Consider the following 23,819-nt stretch of genomic DNA (forward strand, 5'->3'; position numbering starts at 1 on the left):
AGAAGCAAGTCCAGCATTTGAAATGGAACCTCTATGACAGTTTGGGCAGGAGAAATTGAAGGTCTGCATGATGATATGCTGTTTGGTTGGTTTTTTTTTTTTTTTTTTTTTTTTAATTCTTTATTTATAACTTTTCAAATAATAGATACAATCATATTATTTGTATACAGAATACATGGTTTTTTATAAAAAGAAAAAATCATTAGATTTCCACAGTTATACATTTGGAAATTAAACCATAAATATCAATCAAATGGAGGGTTTCTGTTCCTTGATAATTATCTTTTAAGGGGAAATAACAGGAAAAAAAAAATTTTCAGGATTGATTCTAACTAGTACTATACCCAATATTTATCATTAGATGGATAATGGGGATGAGGTAGGCATTCTATTTTGAATTAAGAAATTCTTTAATTGGTCTGGGATGAAAAATAAATATGTAACTTCTTGTTTTTTAATGATACACTTGCACGGAAAGCGAAGGGTAAAAGAAAACCCCAATGAAAGAACCTCTTGGCGAAAATTCAAAAAGGCTTTACGCCTTTGCTGGGTGGTGACAGCCAAGTCAGGAAAGATTTTTACATCCTTGTCATGAAATTTTACCGGTTATTTGCTAAAATATTTCTTCATGACAGAATTAACGTCCAAAAAAGAATAAAAGGTCACTAGCAATGTACCCCAGTTTATTACTTCCAAGGAAGAATCCTCCAGAAAATTAGACAAATTTCCCTGGAATAATTCTGATCTCACCATATTTCTTGAAGGAGGGAGAAAACTACAATTATTTATAGTTGGAGCTCTATCCTCAGAAAAACCGAGTTGCCCAACAAGAAACTTTTTTAAAGTAATCAAGGGGTCTTCCCCTACTTTACGCGGAAAATTCAGGAATCTTAGATTAAATCTTTTTGAATTATTTTCTAACATTTCAACTCTACGGGATAAATATTCTTTATCTTTAACTAAAGCTTGTCTAATTTCTGAGTTTTTCTTCTCTTGGAGTTCCAAAACTTTAATTCGTTCATTAGAGTCTTTTATCTGTTTTTGTATTCCCAAAGAATCTTGTTGATTCCCCTCGCACATCAAATTCATTTTCCTTTCCAGATTTTGAATTTTTCCCATCATGCCAGCCATCATGTCCCAGAGCGTATCCATCGTTCTCACAGGACAAGCAGGATGGTAGTCCTCACAAATGGGTGACATCGAGGATGGAGCCCTGTACGGAAAACTTTTCTGTCAAAGTTTCAACAAGCTTTGACTGACACTGGCACACTGGGTGCACTGAGCATGCCCAGCCTGCAATTATCCCTGTGAGCCACAGGTGTCTCCCTCAGTCTTCTTTTTTCCGCTCTGCAGTCAGCATAGCGGTTGGAGCTCTGTGAGGATTTTTTTTTAACTAATTACCTCATGGAAACACTTAACTTTTCACTTCAAAAAACACTTTTCCCTGCACAGGTCTCCCTCCGCGTACGTTTTTACGACGCTCGGTGAGTACTAATTCTTATTTTTCGGTCGGTTTCTGTCACTATCTTAAGGCTGTTAACTGACTGAAGCCTTCCCTTCCCCCATTTTTCAGTTAGCTTTAAACAGCTTGCGAGTATCTCTGTGACACTCTGCTTGCTTATGCTAGTGGGGTAGGGATTTTTTCCTTAACTTTAGGACCTCTGTAGCTTCAAGTCCTTCGTTCCCTGGTACCCTCACGCAGTCGATACCCTATCGCTACACCAGGACCCTCCTAAACCGCCCTGGGCTTTTATATGTCATCAGCGCCCCTCCCCCCACGGTGCCCTGATGCCTTTATCCATGTTTTTTGCTTTTCAGTGCTACCAGGCTTTTTCCTCCTACGCACTGATTTTTTCCTTGGGCTTCCTCGGTGCCGTCCCTACCCGGATGCATGCCATTGACGCACACGCTGTTAGTCACTGCCATGCATACTCGGGTCGCCGCCACCGCTGCCCGAGACACTTTTTAACGATCCCAGGGTCACTTCATCGATGCCACCCCCCCTTTTGGGGATGCCATCGATGCCCCATCCTCCCCACCGATGTCCAGCCCGTGGGCATCGGTGCCACATCAATTCGTCGGTGGGCATCGATGCCGGATGGTCCCCATCAGTGGACATCGGTGCCGGATGGTCCCCATCGATGGACATCGGTGCCGGATGGCTTGTCCGTCGATGGCATTGGTGCCGGATGGCCGTCCGTCGATGGCATTGGTGCCAGGTCCTTTTGCATCGATGGACACTGATGCCCAGGTGTTTCATCCATGGGCATCTATGTTAGAATGCATCCATCGAGGGCAGTCGATGCCAGGCTGCTCCCATCGGTGAAATTCGATGCCCAGGTGGGTCCCATCGGTGGGTATCCATGCCGGCTCGATTCCGTGGATGGGCGTTGATGCCAATGCCAGCCTTATGGCTGGCATCGATGCCCATGCCGATTCCAGGACTGGCGTTGATGCCGGGATGGAATTCATCGACTGGGAGATCCATGCCATCGATTCCATACGTGTCCATATCGATGCCACCGACACACGTGTCTGGGGCACCGATGCCATGTACACTTGGAAATCTGAGTCTGTCCAAATCGATACCGTCAACGTCTGTGGCCCTATAGTTGATGCCCGTGGCCATGCCACAAACGGCATAAATGCCCGCCTCCATGCATCGATGCCCTCGACACCTCCGTTTTCCTTCGGTGTCCTTGACGCCCTATTGATTCGACTTCGACTCAGTCGATGCCGGTATCTTTTTCAATAACGGCAATGTTTTTCGATTATTCGATTCCACATCGTTTCAAAGATACCTATGCCACTGCTGTCAGTGCCCGTCACTGTCATCATTCTCCTGGCCAGTCATCGACGATTTTTCATACCCATTTTGATGATATCCTCGAAGCCCCTTAGGTTGCCTTCAATATCGTCAATACCGACATAGCACCGCCACATAATACCCTCGCCTCCTCACATTGCTCCACGCTTTGGGTTCTTTTTTAAGCCCCGTATTAGCTTAAGACACTCCATTGTGTCAGGAGCAGAGCAGGCGTGCTGACAGTTCGTCATCGATCGCCTTCCAGGACGACGAGGGCTTCCATCTCGGCGCTGGGGAAAGACCGGGCCGAGCACCGTGGCACCCATCATCGCCGACATCGTGATCGTCCGCCGCTGACGCCAGCCAGCACATCGGTGCCATCCTTCTCCAGGCTGGACAACGCTCGGGCAGAGCGACATCACCACTGCCATCAGCACTGTTCCTACAGTTTTGGCAGTCCTTGGTGATCCAGAACTTCCGGATCCAGGTCCGATAGCTTCTGCATTGGCATCACGACACATCGAGCCACTGGGACGAGGGAAGGGAACATGAGTTCCGTTAGGGCTCCTCTGTTCCTGGCGTGCCCCACCGTCAAGTGGTGTGGGACTATGGCCATCTGTTACACTTAGCAGTCTAAACGCCACTCACGCCTGGCCTGTCTCCTCTGTACCTGTGCCACCATACCGGGTTTCAGAGCGAGATGGACGTTTACGTCCCCGGCCTTACCCTCGAGGACTCCGGAGACCGTCGGAGTCAACAATCTTCACCGGCTCGTCTTGCGGCGATCCACGTCGGATGGTAAGTACCCGCTTCGGCGGCATTCCCATAGAGTTGTGTTCTCCCATTCGGACCGTGGTTCGAAAAGTTCTGGGTCATGTGCATTTTAGAACTGTATTAGTGTCACATATCGCTATGTTAGCTATGTTAGCCACAATATCAGGAGAACCCCTCTATCTTCTTGGGATTGCAGCAGGGCTTCTTCTCTTGTCAGTAACAAGTCCCTGTGCCGACCAATGCTCTGACTCTTGGTTCCCTCCCAACCAAGGTCCAGCTGCATTGGCTGATCTGCTAAACATGAGATTCAGCAACCATTGCCCCATGTACAAGTCCACCTTGAGGCCTGGCCACAGGTCTCAGTGTCTCCTTGTACAGCATACAGAAATGCGGGTACCACTTACCGCTCACACACCTGCAGGAGCCTACATGATATCCTCCATTGGGACACCTCCTGGTCTCCCATCTGGTCAGATATCAGAGCGGCCACCCCACCTTGTACCAAAGTCCCGGTACACTCCCCCAGGCGCTACGAAGTGCAGAGGGGAGAAGGGAGGGGGGTTGGGGAGTTTTAATTGCACTATTCTTTCTTTTAACAGAAAATAGTTACTCTCCGCACATCCTGGACCTAAGAAAATCCAACTTTCTTTAGACGTCACAGGTACAATGGTATCTTTGGTTACCATCACTCCATACTGCAGTAAGTACATTATTTTAATGTTTCTATGTGCTTTATGGTGAGTCAACATTACAACCCCAAGCTCTGCCGCTGGCACCAGCTTCGGTAAGTGAACTGTCTCTTGCATCACTGTTGGTGAATGCTGTTTTCTCTGCGGAGTGTAACATCATTCACTTTCCTTGCATAGACTACTGCTAACCACTTTCAGTACATGCAAGGAGCTCTCACTTTTTTCAGGACTCACTATACATTTACTAACTGGGATTACTGTCACTGCCATAAATCCCTTCTGTAACACTTCTGGACACCACAGTCTTAAGACCCTCTTGTCCAGCATGCGCACAGACATTCTGATACATTGTTATATGTCCCTGCGCATATTTTCCATAACCTCAGCCTTTCAACTTTTCATGGTTGGGCTATGGGGTTTCTTCCCACTATGCATTTTTCTCATAATTCAAAACTGCTATGGGTTATATTCAGTGACATTCTATACTCAATGGACCTAAGTGGTTTCATTGCTTTCGTCCCTGATTCTTATCCCAGTTCGAACTAGGACCTAGTCTCCTTCGACTCATGCTCGCAATTCCTTAGGGTTATAAAGTTTCTCCTGAAAGCTGTCAACCCATTATGCATCTATTGCACTCCAGCATAGTTTCTCATAAACTTCCTGGACGTTGCACCCATGAGTTATGCCCTTATGCCTTCCAATACTGCTTTTGCAATAATTCTTTGTGCATACAGACAGACAGCATAGGGACAATGTGCTTTCCAACTCATAAGCACGCATTACCTCTTAGCTGCTCTGCTAGACAGCTGCGCAGCTCTACCCTTGGCCCTTGTTCACTTCATGCGTCCTTGGGCCACATATCTAAGAGATTTAATGAACGCTCTATCAGACCTTCTCCACGTAGGTTCTATCCTCTCGAATGGTCTCAATTACATGTGTACAGGGCAAATCTTTTAACGCTGAGTTTAACTAACTTTCCTCGGCGTCTGCATCATTCCATACGATGCACAGGTTCTGCTCCCTGCACATGTTTCCTATGCGTTCCCTTAGATGCCTTTTCTTCCATCAAAGGCCTCTTCAATATATCTCTTCTGCTGCCTCTCGTAGCCAGCATTCTTCTAATGTTGAACTGGGATGGGGTTCAGTATTCTTTTCCCCACTCCCTGACTGAGATCAGTATGCTTTCCCATACTTCTCAATCCATCATATCAGTAACCTTTTATTCTCTCACCAGTCAGTCCCAAATCATAGACTTACTGATGTTCTTAGGTTCTGGTAGCGTCACAAAACCTTCTAAACATAAATCTTGCCGTTTAATATGGCAGGCTTTACCTCCTGACGCTAAAAAAAAAAAAAAAAGAGGTATTACCCCTTTTACTTTTCCACCATTTTTTCTTACTCCCTCGGATTCTGTTCTCCAGACATCCTCCACATAGATACACCTTTCTCTTAGGAGGTGTATCGTTTTGGGAGTTGGGTTCCCGTTTTCGGTAATCCTCTCTGAGTCGGCTTACCATGGATTATCCACTGATCAAGCCGCCTCTATTTCTCTAATCACGGAATGAACATATATATTCTCCTTATAAGTCTCATACATTCTACGTTTGAGCCTTTCCATTCCTCTCTTCCACAGTTTGGCAAGGGAACTTCTTTCCCTCTTAATGTCATTCCTGCCAGCAGGGTCTGTGAGTTATGCACTCTTTCCATACTCACCTGACTCCGTTCCTCTGCCACTGAGTAGTTCAACGCATTCAACTTTCTATCCTTTTCAGGTAGATGTTGTATCTCCTTTCCTCAGGAAATACTCTATTAATTTTTCCTAACCTCTCTCTCTCGCCCTAGGGAGAGACTGGGTTTTCCACATTCCTGGACAGTAATGCTGCGCTTACATTCTATCTACATTGCACTGCATTCCATGTGAATTCCACTTGACTCTTTCCTTCATGCAAGGGTCAAGCTGCTACTTCCAGTGGCCACACAGACCTAATCCTTCTGATTAAGTGGTCTATATTTCCTTTCCTACCAACAAGCAGACATTTCACTACAACACTGTGGGTATCCACATACTGTTGTGTCCGTCTTAGCCTTAACAGCTTCCCTTTGGTTACTGCTGCTTGTACTTTTTTATCAGGTTGCAGCCTGGAGTCCTCTCCATACCTTCGCAGCCTATTATTGCTTACATTTGACTAGCCGGCATGCTCCATGTTTGGCCAGTCCGCCTACTCTTACTTTTTTCAATTCACTACCCAACATCCTTCCACGAACCCATTATGGTGTTGCGGATGCCCTCCGTTCCCATTTCCACCTCAGTCGTTACGCCTTTGCGCATCTGCGGTGTATCTGGTGCATTCCCGGGCATCCTCAGCTCGGTACTCACCCATTTGTGAGGACTACCATCCTGCTTGTCCTGTGAGAAAGCAAATGTTGCTTACCTGATGTAACAGGTGTTCTCACAGGACAGCAGGATGTTAGTCCTCACGAAACCCGCCCGCCACCCCGCGGAGTTGGGTCTGTATACTTTTATTTTAGTTTCGCTTGCGCTTTTTAGCTATAAGACGAGACTGAGGGAGACACCTGTGGCTCACAGGGATAATTGCAGGCTGGGCATGCTCAGTGCACCCAGTGTGCCAGTGTCAGTCAAAGCTTGTTGAAACTTTGACAGAAAAGTTTTCCGTACAGGGCTCCATCCTCGATGTCACCCATTTGTGAGGACTAACATCCTGCTGTCCTGTGAGAACACCTGTTACATCAGGTAAGCAACATTTGCTTTACTACAGCAGGTTTGGTTGGGATGTCAGCTTGCTTTAGGTTTGGTGTAAAGTCTTTAACTCCATTTGGGGCCAAACCGGAAACATCCCCTGCTGCCCCTTTAAAATTTCTAGAGGCAGCTGTGTCTGTTTCATCTTGGATTTTGATTGCATCAAGCTGCAATCCTCGAGGTGTTAACTCAAGATTTTCCAAAGACAGTTCTGTTACCCTTTCCAAAACTCTCTGCTGAGGTGCTAGCCCGATGTGAGGGCTAAGGGACGCTTCTTCTGCCGGCTCAATAGATTTCCCCAAAACTACTGGCACATCAGATTCCTCAGCTCCCTTGAGTAAGGGTATAGGGGATAGCATATAACTTGATATTTCTTGCTGTATAGGAGACGACATTGGTGGGGGAGGATAAATTCTTATTCTCCCCTTCCGCTTTGGAGGCATATTTAAAGGGATAGCAAGAAATAAGCTATATCACCCTTAGCAGAATCTATTGGTAAATCAAGGGATCAGAGCAAGGAGCTTATTAGAGAGAAGAAGATTAACTTTAGTTCTTACTTGACCTTGGCAATCCGGCGAATCCAGCGAAGCCCGGCAAAGCCGTTCCTGCGCGCGCCCCTTGAGCGCGCGCGGCTTTAGCGACGCGCCGGCTCTGCTACGCGCCGCACGCTGGCTGTTGATATTGGCCGCTTCCGGTCCCGCCTCCAATCAGCTCCTCTGCGCCGCACAGCCCAGCAGCTGACTCGGGTTACCTCCTGGCTCCGACCTGATGACACACTCCGGGGCTTCTCTCTCCGCTCCTGCTCGCCCTCGCGGTAGGAGAATCAGGGGGCCGCTGATATTGGCCACTTCCGGTCCCGCCTCCAATCAGCTTCTCTGCGCCGCACAGCCCAGCAGCTGACTCGGGTTACCTCCTGGCTCCGACCTGATGACACACTCCGGGGCTTCTCTCTCCGCTCCTGCTCGCCCTCGCGGTAGGAGAATCAGGGGGCCGCTGATATTGGCCACTTCCGGTCCCGCCTCCAATCAGCTTCTCTGCGCCGCACAGCCCAGCAGCTGACTCGGGTTACCTCCTGGCTCCGACCTGATGACACACTCCAGGGCTTCTCTCTCCGCTCCTGCTCGCCCTCCATGATATGCTGTTAAAATGGTGCTATTGTAGGGATAGAGGGTTTTTTTCTGGAGGTGGTGAAAGGCCTCTATAGCAAGCCTATGGTTTTGATGTTAGTTAACGGAATGCAATCTCCATACTTTGAATTGCAGACTGGCATTTGTCAGCAGCCTAAATTTGTCAATAGGCACACTAGGCCTGTACCTAGGACAGCAGAAATCTGGAGGGCAGCAGGATGGCTGAGAATTTGCGGCCTTTCAGTTGTGCTGAATCTCACTCAGCAGAGAAGAGCCTGCTTCTTCCTGATCCAGAACCTCCACTCCAGGCAACAAGCAGGGAAGAGGAGAGCATGAAGCAGACAGAGCATGGGGGGGGATAATTTTGGTGAGATTAGGAGGGGCTGAGTAGAAATCATTGGAGGGTGGGAAGAGAGGATGTGGGATGAATGGGGGATCAGCTGTATCAACCACAAATTTGATAACCTCACTCGTCATATTCCTTTCCAGATCATTTATATATATATATATTGAAAAGCACCGATCCAAGTACAAATCCCTGAGGCACTCCACTGTTTACCCCTTTCCACTGAGAAAATTGACCATTTAATCCTACTCTCTGTTTCCTGTCTTTTAACCAGTTTGTAATCCACAAAAGGACATCACCTCCTATCCCATGATTTCTTAGTTTTCTTAGAAGCCTCTCATGAGGAACTTTGTCAAACACTTTCTGAAAATCCAAATACACTACATCTACCGGTTCACCTTTATCCACATGTTTATTAACCACGTCAAAAAAATGAAGCAGATTTGTTAGGCAAGACTTCCCTTGGGTAAATCCATGTTGACTGTGTTCCATTAAACCATGTCTTTCTATATGCTCTACGATTTTGATCTTTAGAATAGATTCCACTATTTTTCCTGGCACTGAAGTCAGGCTCACTGGTCTATAGTTACCCGGATCACTCCTGGAGCCCTTTTTAAATATTGGGGTTACATTGGCCACCCTCCAGACTTCAGGTATAATGGATGATTTTAATGATAGGTTACAAATTTTAACTAATAGATCAGAAATTTAATTTTCGAGTTCCTTCAGTACCCTAGGATGCATACCCATCCGGTCCAGGTGATTTGTTCCTCTTTAGTTTGTCAGTCTGGCCTACTACATCTTCCCGGTTCACAGTGATTTGGTTCATTTTGTCTGACTCATCACCCTTGAAAACCATCTCCGGTACTGGTGTCTCCCCAACATCCTCATTAGTAAACATGGAAGCAAAGAATTTATTTAGTCTTTCTGCAATGGCCTTATCTTCCCTAAGAGCCCCTTTAACTCCTCAGTCATCTAATGGTCCAACCAACTCCCTCACAGGTTTCTTGCTTCGGATATATTTTAAAAAGTTTTCATTATGAGTTTTTACCTCTATGGCCAACTTCATTTCAAATTTTCTCTTCGCCTGTCTTATCAATGTTTTACACTTAACTTGACAATGCTTATGTTTTATCCTATTTTCTTAAGATGGATCCTTCTTCCAATTTTGAAGGATTTGTTTTGGCTAAAATAGCCCCTTTCACCTCACCTTTTAACCATGATGGTAATCGTTTTGCTTTCCTTCTACCTTTCTTAATGCATGGAATACATCTGGACTGCGCTTCTAGGATTGTATTTTTAAACAATATCCATGCCTGTTGAACACTTTTAGCCTTTGCAGCTGCACCTTTCAGTTTTTTTCTAACTTTTTTACTCATTTTATTAAAGTTTCCCTTTTGAAAGTTTAGTGTTAGCGCTGCAGATTTATTTATTGTCCCCCTTCCAGTTGGATCATAAAAGCACCAGGGACTTTTGGCAAGTCTTGTGGGGGTCAGAAGGGTCCCCCAAGACTTGCCAAAAGTCCCTGGTGGTCCAGCAGGGGTCCGGGAGCGATCTCATGCACTCGGGCCGTCGGCTGCCAGTAATCAAAATGGTGCCGATAGTCTTTGCCCTCACTATGTCACAGGGATCAGCCCCTGTCACATGGTAGGAGCAATGAATGGCCGGCGCCATCTTGTGCCCCTGGGACATAGTGATGGCAAAGGCTATTGGCGCCATTTTGAATACTGGCAGCTGACGGCCCGAGTGCAGGAGGTTGCTCCCGGACCCCTGCTGCACTTTTGGCAAGTCTTGTGGGGGTGAGGAGGGTCCCCCAAGATTGCCAAAAGTCCCTGGTGGTCCAGCGGGGGTCTGGGAGCAATCTCCTGCACTCGGGCCGTCGGCTGCCAGTAATCAAAATGGCGACGATAGCCTTTGCCCTTACTATGTCACAGGGACTACTGGTGCCATTGGTCAGCCCCTGTGACATAGTAGGTCAAAGGCTATCGTGCCATTTTGAATACCGGCAGCCGAGGGTGTGAGTGCAGGAGATGGCTCCCAGACCCCCCACTGGACCACCAGGGAGTTTTGGTAAGTCTTGGGGGGTGGTCAGGAGGGTGGGGGGGTTGTTTAAATTGGCTCCTTTAGACGGACAAATAATTTGGCGAAGATTCATTGTATTCGTGGGGAATCACGATACGTTTCGCTTCCCCACAAATACAACGAATATGGCCCTTTACGTTGCGGATTACAAATACGTAGGAAACGAATGCACACCCCTATCTTTCACTGTTTTTGTCTTTACCACCTCCTCCGGAAGGGCATTCCAGGCATCCAGCACCCTCCCCATGAAGAATTATTTACTGACATTGGTTCTGAGTCGTCCTCCCTGGGGTTTTATTTTGTGAACCCTAGTTCTACTGTTTTTTTTTCCAATGGAAAAGGTTTGTCAGTTGTGCATCATTAAAACCTTTCAGGTATCTGAAGATCTGTATCATATCTCCCCTGCACCTCCTCTCCTCCAGGGTATACATATTTAGGTCCTTCAATCTCTCCTCATAAGACATGTGTTGAAAACCTGAGACAGTGGACTAAAGGTCAGAGAAAATGTCTCAGCTTCGGAGTGTTTACAACATGATAACCCTGATCGTAACTATTCCAGAGCATCTAAAAAGAGAAAATTTCTCCCTAACAATTAAAATTTACACAACTATTACTCATTTGGTTAGACGATAGCACATAATATATTTGTTTCATGCAAAAAATGAGTCTATCGCTTCTTCAGAACTTATTACCCTTGATATTTGACTTTATAATCTTTAATCAAACATTTCTCATTTGTGAAAAAATTTGACATATTGCATATTTTTTGACTTCATATTTGGAATCAGCACCTTTCATTTGGGTAATAGATGAGCAACTTTTCTTTACTGTAATTCGGGATGCCTGGTCCTTGGTTTTCTTCATTTGTTCAGTTCTAAAAGTACCATCACCATGGACTTGGCTACACACAGCTTCCTATGAGTTCAGTGTTGTGTCCATTGTAATCATAGAGGCTGCAGTGGTTGGTGGACAACTTATTTATTTATTTATTTTGAACTTTTTTATACCGACATTCATGTAAAAAATACATATATCGGTTTACAAAGAAACAGATTATTGGATAAAAACATTACATAGAAAAGGGGTTACATTGAACTGGGACCCAGGAAGTTAAATACAAACTGCTAACATATAATTTAAATAATATACAAGCATTAAACAGAACCGAAATCGAAATGACATCACCTTCTGAGATGAGCTCAGAGTAACTTCAGTAGTAGGAGGAGGAAACGGATCTAGTGTGAGATGGGGAGGGGAATTTCTTAAGGTAGATTAGCAAAAGACGATTAGATCTGGTGAGAAAGAAATAGTAGTAGTTTAACAATAGTATTACAACAGGCGACTAAGGGACTGCTGGTTCTCTAATAGGATAAGCAGTTTTCGCTTGGGGTGGGGTAGGGTCACGAGAAGGGGAGGTTAGGGTTGAAGAATTACACCAGTCGGTGATAAAGCATATGGTAAATGTGAGCTAGTAAGTGGCATAGCCTGCCAGCAGGTGAAATGCCCTATTCAGAGTCAATACAAACGTCCTGTCCTGAGTGAGAGAATGTTCATCCATTAGGGAAAAGCTTGTCTTGAAAGCATTGTGAGTAGGAAACCACTCCTTGAGAGTGCTTTCACTGATACCTATACCCCAGACATATTCCAATTTTCATTCACAACCATTGATCCAGCTGTTATTAAAACTTTATATTTTATTTCCAGACATGTATATACCGCATATCAGATATGCAGGCCAGAGTCATTTACAACATAAAAATAAACAAATCATAAAACAATCACATAAAATTTTACATTCATAAAAACAGTAAAAAGCACTTTAGGTCAGATATATAACCAGACTGCACACCCTACAGTGCACTCACATACAACCATGCTTTTACCTTCTTTCTAAATGACAAATAGTTATTTTCCAATCTGATCTCCAATGGTGCTGAATTCCACAGAGGTGGCCCAAACACTGAAAACATCCTGCTTCGAAATGCTGCCCTTCTAACTTCCTTAACCACTGGCACAGAAAACAGGACACCATGGGCCTTATTTTCCAAACGTATCGCACGTGGTAAGGGACGTTTCGCATGCAATACCAAAGTGGGGGGCAGAGTCAGCCCCGGAAGAGGAGGAGTTGGGGTGTCACCGGGACTGACTCCGCGACGACGGCGCACACAGCGAAAAGGTAAGTGCCTTTTTGCTGCCTATTTCGCTCCCAATAACTGCACCTCCTATGGTGGTGCTATTGGGTGCGAAACCGGCAGCGATCGCACCACGAAAGTGCGATCGCTGCTGGCTAGCGCAGGCCCACCCCCCCATTTCGGCCCCCCGCCCCTCATTTTCTAAAGTATCGCAGGCCTGCAATACTTTAGAAAATGAGGCCCCATGTGCTGAACATAGATTGCAACTTGGAAAATATCTCCTTACCAACTTCTTTAAAAATCTCGGACCCTCCTCATGGGCCACTTTAAACATCAATGTCATTATCTTGAACTTGGTCCTTTCCCTAATAGGGAGCCAATGTAATCCATTCAACAGCAGCTTAGCACTCACTCTCCCTGGATAAGAAAAAATGTGTCTGGATGCCATATTCTGTATCACTTAGAGACGCTGAATGGTTTTCTCTGGTACTCCTATCAAAACCCAATTACAGTAATCTAAAACTGGCATCACCAATGCCTGTACTACTGTTTGAAATGCTGAAAAACTTAAGCCCCATATTTTCTTCAATTGACAGGGTTTCAAGAATGCCATCTGCACCATCAATAAAATCTGTGGTATGAAAGACAACTTGCTATCATACTGTACCCCCAAATTTCTTTCAACTGACACATCACCAATGGTGGAGTTATTTATACCTCCTTAGGTATAAATGTTACATTTTGCTTTCCTTTCTTTCAAAATCAGCTTGTTCATTACCTTCCATCTCACAGTAACCTTCAATCTGTCCTGTACCCTACTAAAAGCTGTGACTGGATCCGATCCCAATGGGCACATTAATTGCACATCAGCCACATATAAATACCTCCCAAAAAACAAATTACAAATCAACTGACCTAAAAGCTTCATAAAACCATTTAGTAACAAGGGGAATCCCTGAGATACTCCACAACCTATACAATAAAATTTTGACCCCTCCCCTATAACCTGAGCTTTTACCAATCTATCTCTCAGAAAGGAGGAAAATCAATCATGGATCCACCCACTCAATCCCAATTCTGAATTATGCAGCTCCATTTTCTGTACACTCTCGATGTGATATAGTTTCCCAGTCTCATTACTCAGTGCTGTGGTAAGCATATTTGTTTGTGAATCAGGGTCTTTCTTGTTCCCTATAAGCCTCTCTCCACTGTGTTTTAATCTGCATATTCAGTTATAGCCAACTGAAGATTCAAAACCAATCACAAAGTATTTCAGGAACAGCATAGGGAGTGGTAGTAAAAAAATACATCTGGTCTTGGAACATGAGCATAGTGAAAAAGTAAACTTACATTGCATTAATGGGTCTTCATTATTTTTTGCATTTTAATGTGCTTTGTTTTACACTGTGCTAATAGGTAATGATCTACAGTATTTAGCATAATTTTTCATATTAGCCTATTAGCAATGATTTTACATTAATGTTAATGGTGAAAGCACAGTAACAGCACTGTTAATGTGCTTTAATGTTTGCATTGTTGTTAACGCAAGTACATTGGCCCCTTAGGGCTTCTGTTGTATTAGATTGAGGGGCCTTCTTTTCTTGCTATTTCCCCTTGAGACTGAAACTAACATTAATGGATGAGATGCTGTTTCATGGTGTAAAAGATGTATTGAAAATCAGTATGAGAAGCTTTTTTGACACTGAGTATTGCTCTTAATACAGAAATTATGTCTGAGCTAATTGAGTTGGGCTATTTTAAACTGTCTCATTTGAAAGTTATATTATTTGTTCAAAGACAGTAATTTTCCAGGTGAAATTTTTATATAGATGGTCTGATTACCAAGTGAGTTCATCTGTACTTTTACTGAGACTTCTTGAGATATCATCTTCGTTTTTTATTGTTTATGATTGTGTATTGAAGAAATTGGATATGGACTGTGGTTATTGACAAAACTAACTCAGAAAAATTGTTCTTGATAATGAGACATGACAGATACTAATGTCTATGAAGGAACATTTATTTTAGATAGTTTCAATGAGCTTTAGACACAACTATTCCTGGTAATCCAAATTTGTAGCAACCAGCTGCAACTCTGTGCTGCTGTTGTAGATATATGTATAAATTATTGTGGCATAGAAGAATATTATGAGGAGACAGGGCTGGTATAAAGTAGTTGTGGATGACAGCTTATTGAGCTAATTGCTTTTGTTTTTACAGTTTGCAGAATCTCCTTAATACAAAAGCAGTTTTTCAAAATGTGTATAATGCTGTTTGTTTTAATAGGAATGGGATGCATTTACGGGTGTGATCATTGGAGACATGTTCAGGAAATCAGTAAGTTAATGGTCTGATTATATATTTTTGTATGTTAATGGAGCTTTGATAAATGTTTCTCTGTTTATAATTGCTGCTTCCATGCTCATTGAGCTAAGAACATGCTGAAAGATGCCTTCTTGAAGAAGGACACCGCAACACATTTCACTTCAGGCTCCTCTTCTACCCCTGCCACTCCCAAGTCCATGGGAAAAGAGCACAAGTAGCAATTGCAGCAGTGATAGATGATATGGACGCTGCTGCTGCTCCCATTACCCCACTCAAACTGCCACAGGGTCGGAGATGGGGAGTGATGGCGGCAGAAACTTCCACTGCTCCTCCTGCTCGCCTCCTGAGTGCTTTACTACCTGATTCACTGTCGGTCCGATACAGTAAAAGTCACGGGAGAGCGGGCAAACGCCCGCTCTCCCAGCCCGTGCACAGGCCACTCTCCTGTGCACACGATTCACCAAATTAATGTATTTAAATTAGGGCCCTAGCGTGTCCCTAGCGCCTCTTTTTGGACAGGAGCGGCGGCTGTCAGCAGGTCTGACAGCCGACGCTCAATTTTGCCGGCGTTGGTTCTCGAGCCTGCTGACAGCCATGGGTTCGGAAACCGGACGCTGGCAAAATTGAGCGTTCAGTTTTCAAGCCGCTGGCCCATTTCAATTTTCTTTTTTTTAAATGTTTAACTTTTTTTTAACTTTGGGGGCCTCCGACTTAATATCGCCATGATATTAAGTCGGAGGGTGCGCAGAAATGCAGTTTTTACTGCTTTTCTGTGCACTTCCCTGGTGCCAGCAGAAATTAACGCCTACCTTTGGGTAGGTGCTAATTTCTTAAAGTAAAATGTGCAGCTTGGCTTACTTACTTACTGTATCACGCGGGAATACCTAATAGGGCCATCAACCTGCATTTGCATGTTGCAAGCGCTATTAGGTTCGGGGGGGTTGGACGCGCGTTTTTGACGCGCTATTACCCCTTACTGAATAAGGGGTAAAGCTAGCGTGTCGAAAACGCGCGTCCAATCGCGGGTTAACAGTGCGCCCCGCCGGAGCGCACTGTACTGCATCGGCCTGTGTGTGCACAGCCGCTTCACTAAAGGTCTGTGTCCCCATATGCACACCTGTACCTGAATGTAGATGGACAAACCCTCAACCACAGATAACAGCTGTCAGCTCAGCCAGCTGATCCTCCACAGAAGGGCTCTGGTTGTATTTTTGCTACCGCCCCTAGTTGTGATTCCTTTTGGGAGGCTGCGAATCTCCTGCGTCCTTTTCTGGATTAGCTGCTGGGCCAGCAGATTGCTCCTGTGGAGGAGGCATCCGGGCCTGTCAGACTTAGGATAAGAAGATAGAGGATTAGTTTCAAAGTGTATGCCTGGACTCTGACTCAGGGTGGATACTTGGTTCCTCTTCTTCTTATCTGTCTTTTGCTCCCTAGGGGCAGACTTTTCTTTTTAACATAGCTTTCCTGCTTCCTCTACGAGGAGACTTAAGGGGTGCCTTCCTGTGGAAATATAAGGGAGAATACAGAGAAGGGGGAAGAGACTCAAAAGTTGTTGTGAGATCGATCCTGTCTACTTCAGTGGCACAGAGCTCCCCATAAAAGAAGATCTGCTTTAAGCAGTAACTAAAAACTGGGACTTTCTTCAGCGCCACATCTTAGATTGTAGGTGGCCTGCTGTGCCAAAATACTATTAGCATAAGTCCCAAAATGCTCTTTGAGGGCAAACTCAAATGTGTCTAAAGACCCTTTTACCTTGGCAGGGATGCTAGCTATGTATTGTCTAGTTTCTTCACTGAAACACCACGGGAGTAGGGCCACCTGGTCTTTTTCAGAATAGGCACCTACTACCTCAAAAATTTCATGCAACTTTAAGTGCTGCAAAATATCTGAGCCAGAATTTTCCTTAAAGAAAGTGATTAGTGTTCAAAGGAGCTTAGTATGTTTGGTGAGGTTTGAAGCTCCCCCTAGTGTCAACTGGTGGTATGCTGGTCTGGGTGTTGGCTTCTGATTCCAATCCCACTTCTGGGAGGATGGGAGGGGCATCTCCCTCTCCCCGTCCCAGGCTGTAATTGGGGGGTCAGGTGTATGTATCTCATGTCTTTGAACTGGTGAGAGATTACTGCTGAATTTAGAAACCAATACCTCTGCTTTGTCCCATGTCTTAAGCTTTCCCTTGGTTCTGGTAATTTCTCCAAGTTTTGGGAAAAAGACTGTCTGTGGCTCTGTGCTGTGCTATATGTTATACGCCAAACACGCTTTATGGCGCTTCTCCATGGGTACAAGAACACTTTACTTAAATTTTGAGGAGAGTATAATTTTTTTTATTGAGCAATGTAAGTATTCTTGGGAGATGCTAAATGCCACTTCTCTGACAAACTGACCAACCATCATCTCGTTTGTATACATGAACTGATCCTTCTTTTGTAGGTAATATATAATACAGTACTAGGTCAGAAATTCTTGAGTTGCGTGACCACCTGGAATATCATTTACATGGGTTGTCATGTCAACAGCATGACAGAATATCCCTACATTACCCTGACCAGTTCTCCAAGTTGGGGCCCATGTACTCTTTAGATAATCCTTTCTTCTGTTAAAATCTTGCTGTTCAGGGCAATCGTTACATCTTAGGCTGTGTTTACAGATGCCCCTGTTACCGATGCCCACGTAATGACATTCTACCCTGAGTTTCCAACCGTTGCCTTCTGCTCTTGGACCCTATAATTAGGCATCACAAATTATTGCTAGCTTCAACTGTTGTCTAGGTGTCCTTGGAAGTCCTCCAAGTCAGGCTCAGTTGGGCATTTAAAATTCACATAGCCAGAAAGGCTAAGATAGCAGAGGATTCTGGGTCAGTTGCCATCTCCATCTTGGTCTCAAGCTCAGGCACACATATCATGATATTCTGATGGTTGTATTCTCTGCTTTGGAGAGACAGGGCTTGGAAAAACATGAGCTCTTTTTTTACAGTAACTGGACCATATTTTGAGACAGCTGCAGCTGATACCTGGATTAATTTAAATTAAGTAACAATTCCTGTTTCTTCTTTTCTAAATTATATTTTTCTTCTTGTAGCAGGCAAAGCTGAGCTATTTTTTATTTTTTTTCTACCAAAAGCTGTTGGGTTAATGTTTTATTTTCTTTTTTTTTCCAATTTAAACTTTATTAAACATTTTCACTTTGTATATACAATTTCACATTTCTGTGCATAATCAAAACATTTAGCGTGACAACTTAATAACACATATAGGAATAATATTCATTCCAAACACACAAATTTCTGTCATCTCACTAAACCAAATAATAAGAGGGCCGAATACTAATAAAACAAAACAACCATTCTCACAGGACAAGCAGAATGGTAGTCCTCACATATGGGAGACTTCACAGGATGGAGCCCAATCACGGAACACTTCTGTCAAAGTTTCCAGAAATTTGACTGGCCCCTACTGGGCATGCCCAGCATAGCACTAACCCTGCAGCCAGCAGGGGTCCCCCTTCAATCTTCTTTTTTCCGCGCTGCAGTAGCCACGCGGCTAAAGAGCTCTGCAGAGATTCCTGACAGGAATTTTCCTCACGGAATTACTAAAATTTAATTTACCCCACGGGGTCCCTCCAACTTTTTCAAGCCGCGGTACTCTGGTAAGTTTTTTACCCGTTTTCCTTCGATTACCATCAAGTTTGGCACTTGCGACCTCTGGCCGTCGACCGTACCGCGGCTCAATTTTTTCATGGCCATGGCGTTGGTGTTCCACCGGTGCCTGGACTGTAATCGCACTATGTCCATCACAGACCCTCACAAAGTCTGTGTAATGTGTCTCGGATGTGAGCACGATGTTCTAACCTGCACCAAATGTGCCCTTATGACACCAAAAGGTCGCAAGGCTAGAATGGAGAAGATCGAACTTCTCTTCCGTGCTCAAACCCCGACGCCGTCTATTGCATCGGCGTCATCAGAACCGGCACCGTCAACTTCGCGCCAGCATCGACCTCCGGCTGGTGACCGTCCGGCATCGACGACTTCTCTGCCTTTGACACCCTCTACTCCCCCTCAGGACCGAGGGGATCGTAGAGATAAACATCGCCACCGGCATCAAAAGTCTCGGACCATTGAGGGAGTGAAATCATCGACCTCGCCATCGTCCAAGCGGCTGTCGAAGAAGCCCCGTCCAGAAAAGGCACCGACCTTATCGGTGACAGGGTCACTGAGGCAACCCTCACCCGACAGAGTATCGGGAGCTGCGACTCCACCTTTAATAGTGGTTCCTCCAGCTATGCCTCTGCCTCCTTCTTCTGTTCCGGAGCCGGGGCTGCTTGCTCCAGGTTTCCGAGAAGAACTGGACCAGATGGTTCAGGAGGCCATCGACAAGGCGATGTATCGACTCCAGGTTCCTCTGGCACCGACATTGGTACGATTGCGGAACCAACCACTGACCCGATTCCAGCAGCATTGGCACCGCTGCTCTCGAGGATGGAAGCAATTATGGCCACTTTTCCACCGATGGACCCCGGGTCACGATGGCTCCGGTGCCCTCCCCGCTTGCTTTGTCATAGGGAGGAGAAACACCATTCCGCATCCCTCCATCTGGAGTTCTGCCGATGCCTCAGCTGTCGATGCCATACGTCCGTCGGTGCCACCGATGCACCCATCGGTTCCGACGCATCCATCAGCACCACCAAGCCATCCATCGATGCCCTCGATGCCTGTACTGGTGCCTTCGATTCCCTCTTCGGTGCCTCCCGTTATTCCTTCGAGCGTGCTCCTCCAGAGGACCTTTCCTTTATAAATTTTGTGAAGGAGATGTCTGAATTGGTTCCCTTCCAATTACAGACTGAACAAGATGACAGGCATCAAATGATGGAGCTGTTACAATTCCTGGATGCTCCCAAGGAAATAAACTCCATCCCTATCCACCAGGTTCTTGTTAATGGTGGTAACCTCTGACTATTAACTCAATGAATACCAGCTCCAAGAGAGTTATAAAAGTAAAAGGTTTATTCATGGGGGAAAAGCGTGGTTTCCCCCAGGGGTAGAAGTGAATACAAAGCAAACGGTGTATAATTCAGAATCTGCCCAGTGCTCTAGCGTGCGTGCTCAGCATTATAAGGGTTTGGGTCCGCCTATACCAGATATCTGCATAATCCCCACCCATCACTTTAATAGCCAATCAATAAATTTTAGCATGTGTGTGTGCTCTTACTATGGGCAGGAGCCTCTTGTTATCAGTAGCAGAGAATAAGACCAAGTTAACTTCCGTTTTCCCAGGAATGATGTCATCTGTGCTGGCTGATTCTCTGGTAAGTTTAGTTATCATAGTGCTTCATAGTGCTAGTGACACGTGTGCAGGATATATGCAATTCACTATTATTACATTCTTCTGGATCTCCTCAAAAAGAACTGGGAACATCCTGGCTCTGTGGCTCCAGTCCACAGGAAAGCTGACACCACCTATCTTGTTCAGTCAGCTCCAGGCTTTCGCAAACCTCAATTGGATCACCAGAACCTCAATTGGATCACCAGAAAAGAGCAAGGAGATCAAAACCTCACACTTCCTTTCCCCCAGGCAAGGAAAAGAAATTTCTAGATGCCATTGGTCGCCGTGTCTTCCAGGGATCAATGCTCATCTCTAGAATTGCCTCTTATCAGCTCTATATGACCCAGTATAATAGGGTCTTATTTAAGCAGTTACAAGACTTAGACTCCCTGCCTCAGCAATTTCAAGAGCAACTCCAAACCCTAGTAAACAAGGGTTTTGAGGCAGGCAAGCATGAGATCAGATCATCTTACGATATCTTTGACACTGCTATCTCAGCAGCTGCTATCGTGGCAAGACGATGGGCTTGGCTCAAGTCTTCCGAACTTCGCCTTGAGGTACAAGACAGATTATCTGACTTGCCCTGTGTAGAAGATAACCTGTTTGGCGAGCAGATTCAACGAACAGTGGCGGAACTCAAAGACCATCATGAGACCCTAAGACAGCTCTCTCTGATGCCTTCTGAGTACTCGTCAAAACAGCCCTTCAGAATGGACTCTAAGAAGTCATTCTTCTGCCTGAAGAAGTCCTACCCGCCACCAACTAGAACCCGTTCTACGAGACTGTTTCAAAAAGCCCAGTCATGTCAGACACGAAAACAAAAACCTCAAGCAGCTCCTCAGCCGGGCCCTACTTCCGTTTTTTGACTCCTGCATAGAGAGCAGCAGCCAGCTTCCATTGCCCCACATACCAGTGGGAGGTCGATTGTGCCATTTCAACAACAGGTGGCACTCAATCACCTCAGACCAGTGGGTCCTAGCGATAATTGCTCAAGGTTATCGTCCGAACTTTCTCTCCATTCCACAGGACTCCCCACCTCTACCGACGTGGAGAACATCCGATCACTCCATCCTTCTGGAACAGGAAGTCTCCCTCCTCCTCCAGTCCAAGGCAATAGAACCAGTGCCCTATTCCCAGCAAGGCCTAGAGTTCTATTCTCGGTACTTTCTAATCCCCAAAAAATCGGGAGGCGTTCGTCCAATTCTGGATATACATGCCCTCAACAAGTACCTCCAGCGAGAGATGTTCAAAATGGTAACCTTGGGCTCTCTTCTTCCTCTTCTACAAAGAGGAGACTGGCTCTGCTCTCTAGACCTCCAGGACGCATACACTCATATCGCAAAAGTTCCATCTCATCGCAAATACCTGAGGTTTCTAGTAGGCCCCAAGCACTATCAGTACTGAGTGCTTCCATTCGGCCTCGCATCTGCAGTACGAGTCTTCACAAAATGCTTCGTCATAGTTGCAGCCTTCCTCAGGACTCAAGGTGTTCACGTCTACCCCTATCTAGACGATTGGTTAATCAGGGCTCCCACTCAACAAGCTGCTCTGTCGTCCCTATATCTTACTTTACACACTCTAATTTCACTCGGATTTCTCGTCAACTATGACAAATCCTACTTAGTCCCATCTCAAACCTTATCGTTCATTGGGGCAGACATGGACACCTTACAGGCTGATATAGTCTGCTATGCTGATAGGATGAGAAAGCAGATGGGAGTTAGCAATCTGTTAGAAAGCTGATGCTGAGGACTCCTGATGGGGGAGGAGTTAGCAAACTGTTATGGTTCGCTCCCGTGGTAGGAGGAGTTAGCAATCTTGTTATGACTAGACTCCTGTAGAAGGGAGGAGTTAGCAATCTGTTAGAGACTCCATGAGGAGTTAACAATCTGTTACCAGCGGAGTGCTTGGAGAGAGCACTCAGCTGTAAAGGAAAGTAGATAGGTGGGTCCTTGGGCCGATGGCAGATGACTGCGCCCCCAGGAGGATATCCTGAGAGGGACCACCAGCTAGGCTTGGGTAGGAAGACAGACACAGATAGTTATTTTATTAGACAGATTAGTAGAACCACCAGAGGTGGCAGTAGTGAGCTGATATGCCCGGCAGGGCTGAAGTCCCTCAGGAACTGGAACAGCGATCCCAGGGTTGCTGAGCTGTAGAGAAACTATAAATAGTGAGTAGACGGGGTATGCTGTGTTCATAGCCAGAACTAGATGACAAAACTCACATAAGGTCTTAAAGAAGCTCAGTAGCTGGAAAGGGTTAGGCCCTCGAGGAGCGAGTACCTCGTTCCAGGGAAAGCTCTGAGAGAGCGATGGTAACTCACAATTGTCTGTATCTGCGATAGCTTCCAGGCAGTAGAGAAACTTCAGTGTGTTCAGGAACATGGGCACTCGAGGAGCGAGTACCGGTTCCTATCTGCAATCTGAAATAGTAACTCACAAACGTCTGTATCTGCGATAGCTTCAAAGCAGTAGAGAATCTTCAAGGTGTTTAAGAACATGGGCCCTCGAGGAGCGAGTACCGGTTCCTATCTGCAATCTGAAATAGTAACTAAAAAATGTCTGTATCTGCAATCACTTCCAGGCAATAGAGAATCTTCAGAGTGTTCAGGAACATGGGCCCTCGAGGAGCGAGTACCATTTCCTATCTGCAATCTGAAATAGTAACTCACAAATGTCTGTATCTGCGATAGCTTCAAAGCAGTAGAGAATCTTCAAGGTGTTTAAGAACATGGGCCCTCGAGGAGCGAGTACCGGTTCCTATCTGCAATCTGCAATAGTAACTAAAAAATGTCTGTATCTGCAATCGCTTCCAGGCAATAGAGAATCTTCAGAGTGTTCAGGAACATGGGCCCTCGAGGAGCGAGTACCGGTTCCTATCAGCATTCTGAAATTAAGAAAAGAGAGCGATGCCCCCGAGGAGCGGGTACCCCTGGTAAGTCCGAGGAGGCAGAGTAGCGTAGAGAGAAGCCAGTCCAAATCAATCCCTGCTATCAATCCTTGCTAACTCGATTCGTTAGCAAATACTGAGACCTTTTATATTGGAAGCGGATGACGTCATCTCGGGGGACGCCCCCGAAGTTCGTGCCCTTGCTGGTACATCAATCGGAGCGCGCACCCTATGTCATCAGGAACATGGTGGATCCGTAGCGTCGTGCCGGTCCGGCGACGCCGGAGGGATACGGTATGAAGACACCGCGGCAGCAAACCGTTCATCAGACCCGGAGGGAGTCGCCACAGAGGTAGAGAGGACGGAGTGAGGGTGTCAAGCAGCGATGGACGCAACAGTACCCCCCTTCAGTGGGCGATCTCCTCTTCGGGTACCAGGCTTAAGTTTCAAAGGATGCACGAGGTGAAACTGATAAAGCATCTCTTTATTCAAGATATTGGTCTGAAGCTCCCAAGTGATCAATCAGGGCCGAAACCTTCCCAAATCAGAAGGTATTCAAATCTTGCCTCTGTT

At 45.6% G+C, this 23,819-nt stretch overlaps 1 protein-coding gene across 1 annotated transcript in view; it reads left to right on the forward strand.

Annotated features, from left to right (window-relative positions):
• The window catches only part of DYNC2H1 (dynein cytoplasmic 2 heavy chain 1), a 1,848,033-nt gene that overhangs the window by 1,322,679 nt on the left and 501,535 nt on the right, over positions 1-23,819 (forward strand). Inside the window, exon 72 of the mRNA XM_029602426.1 lies at positions 15,001-15,051. Coding sequence (XP_029458286.1) covers positions 15,001-15,051 — 51 coding nt within the window. The remainder of the gene's footprint in view (positions 1-15,000; positions 15,052-23,819) is intronic.

The sequence above is a fragment of the Rhinatrema bivittatum genome, chromosome 5 (assembly GCF_901001135.1).
Source record: "Rhinatrema bivittatum chromosome 5, aRhiBiv1.1, whole genome shotgun sequence".
In the NCBI taxonomy this organism is placed as follows: domain Eukaryota; kingdom Metazoa; phylum Chordata; class Amphibia; order Gymnophiona; family Rhinatrematidae; genus Rhinatrema; species Rhinatrema bivittatum.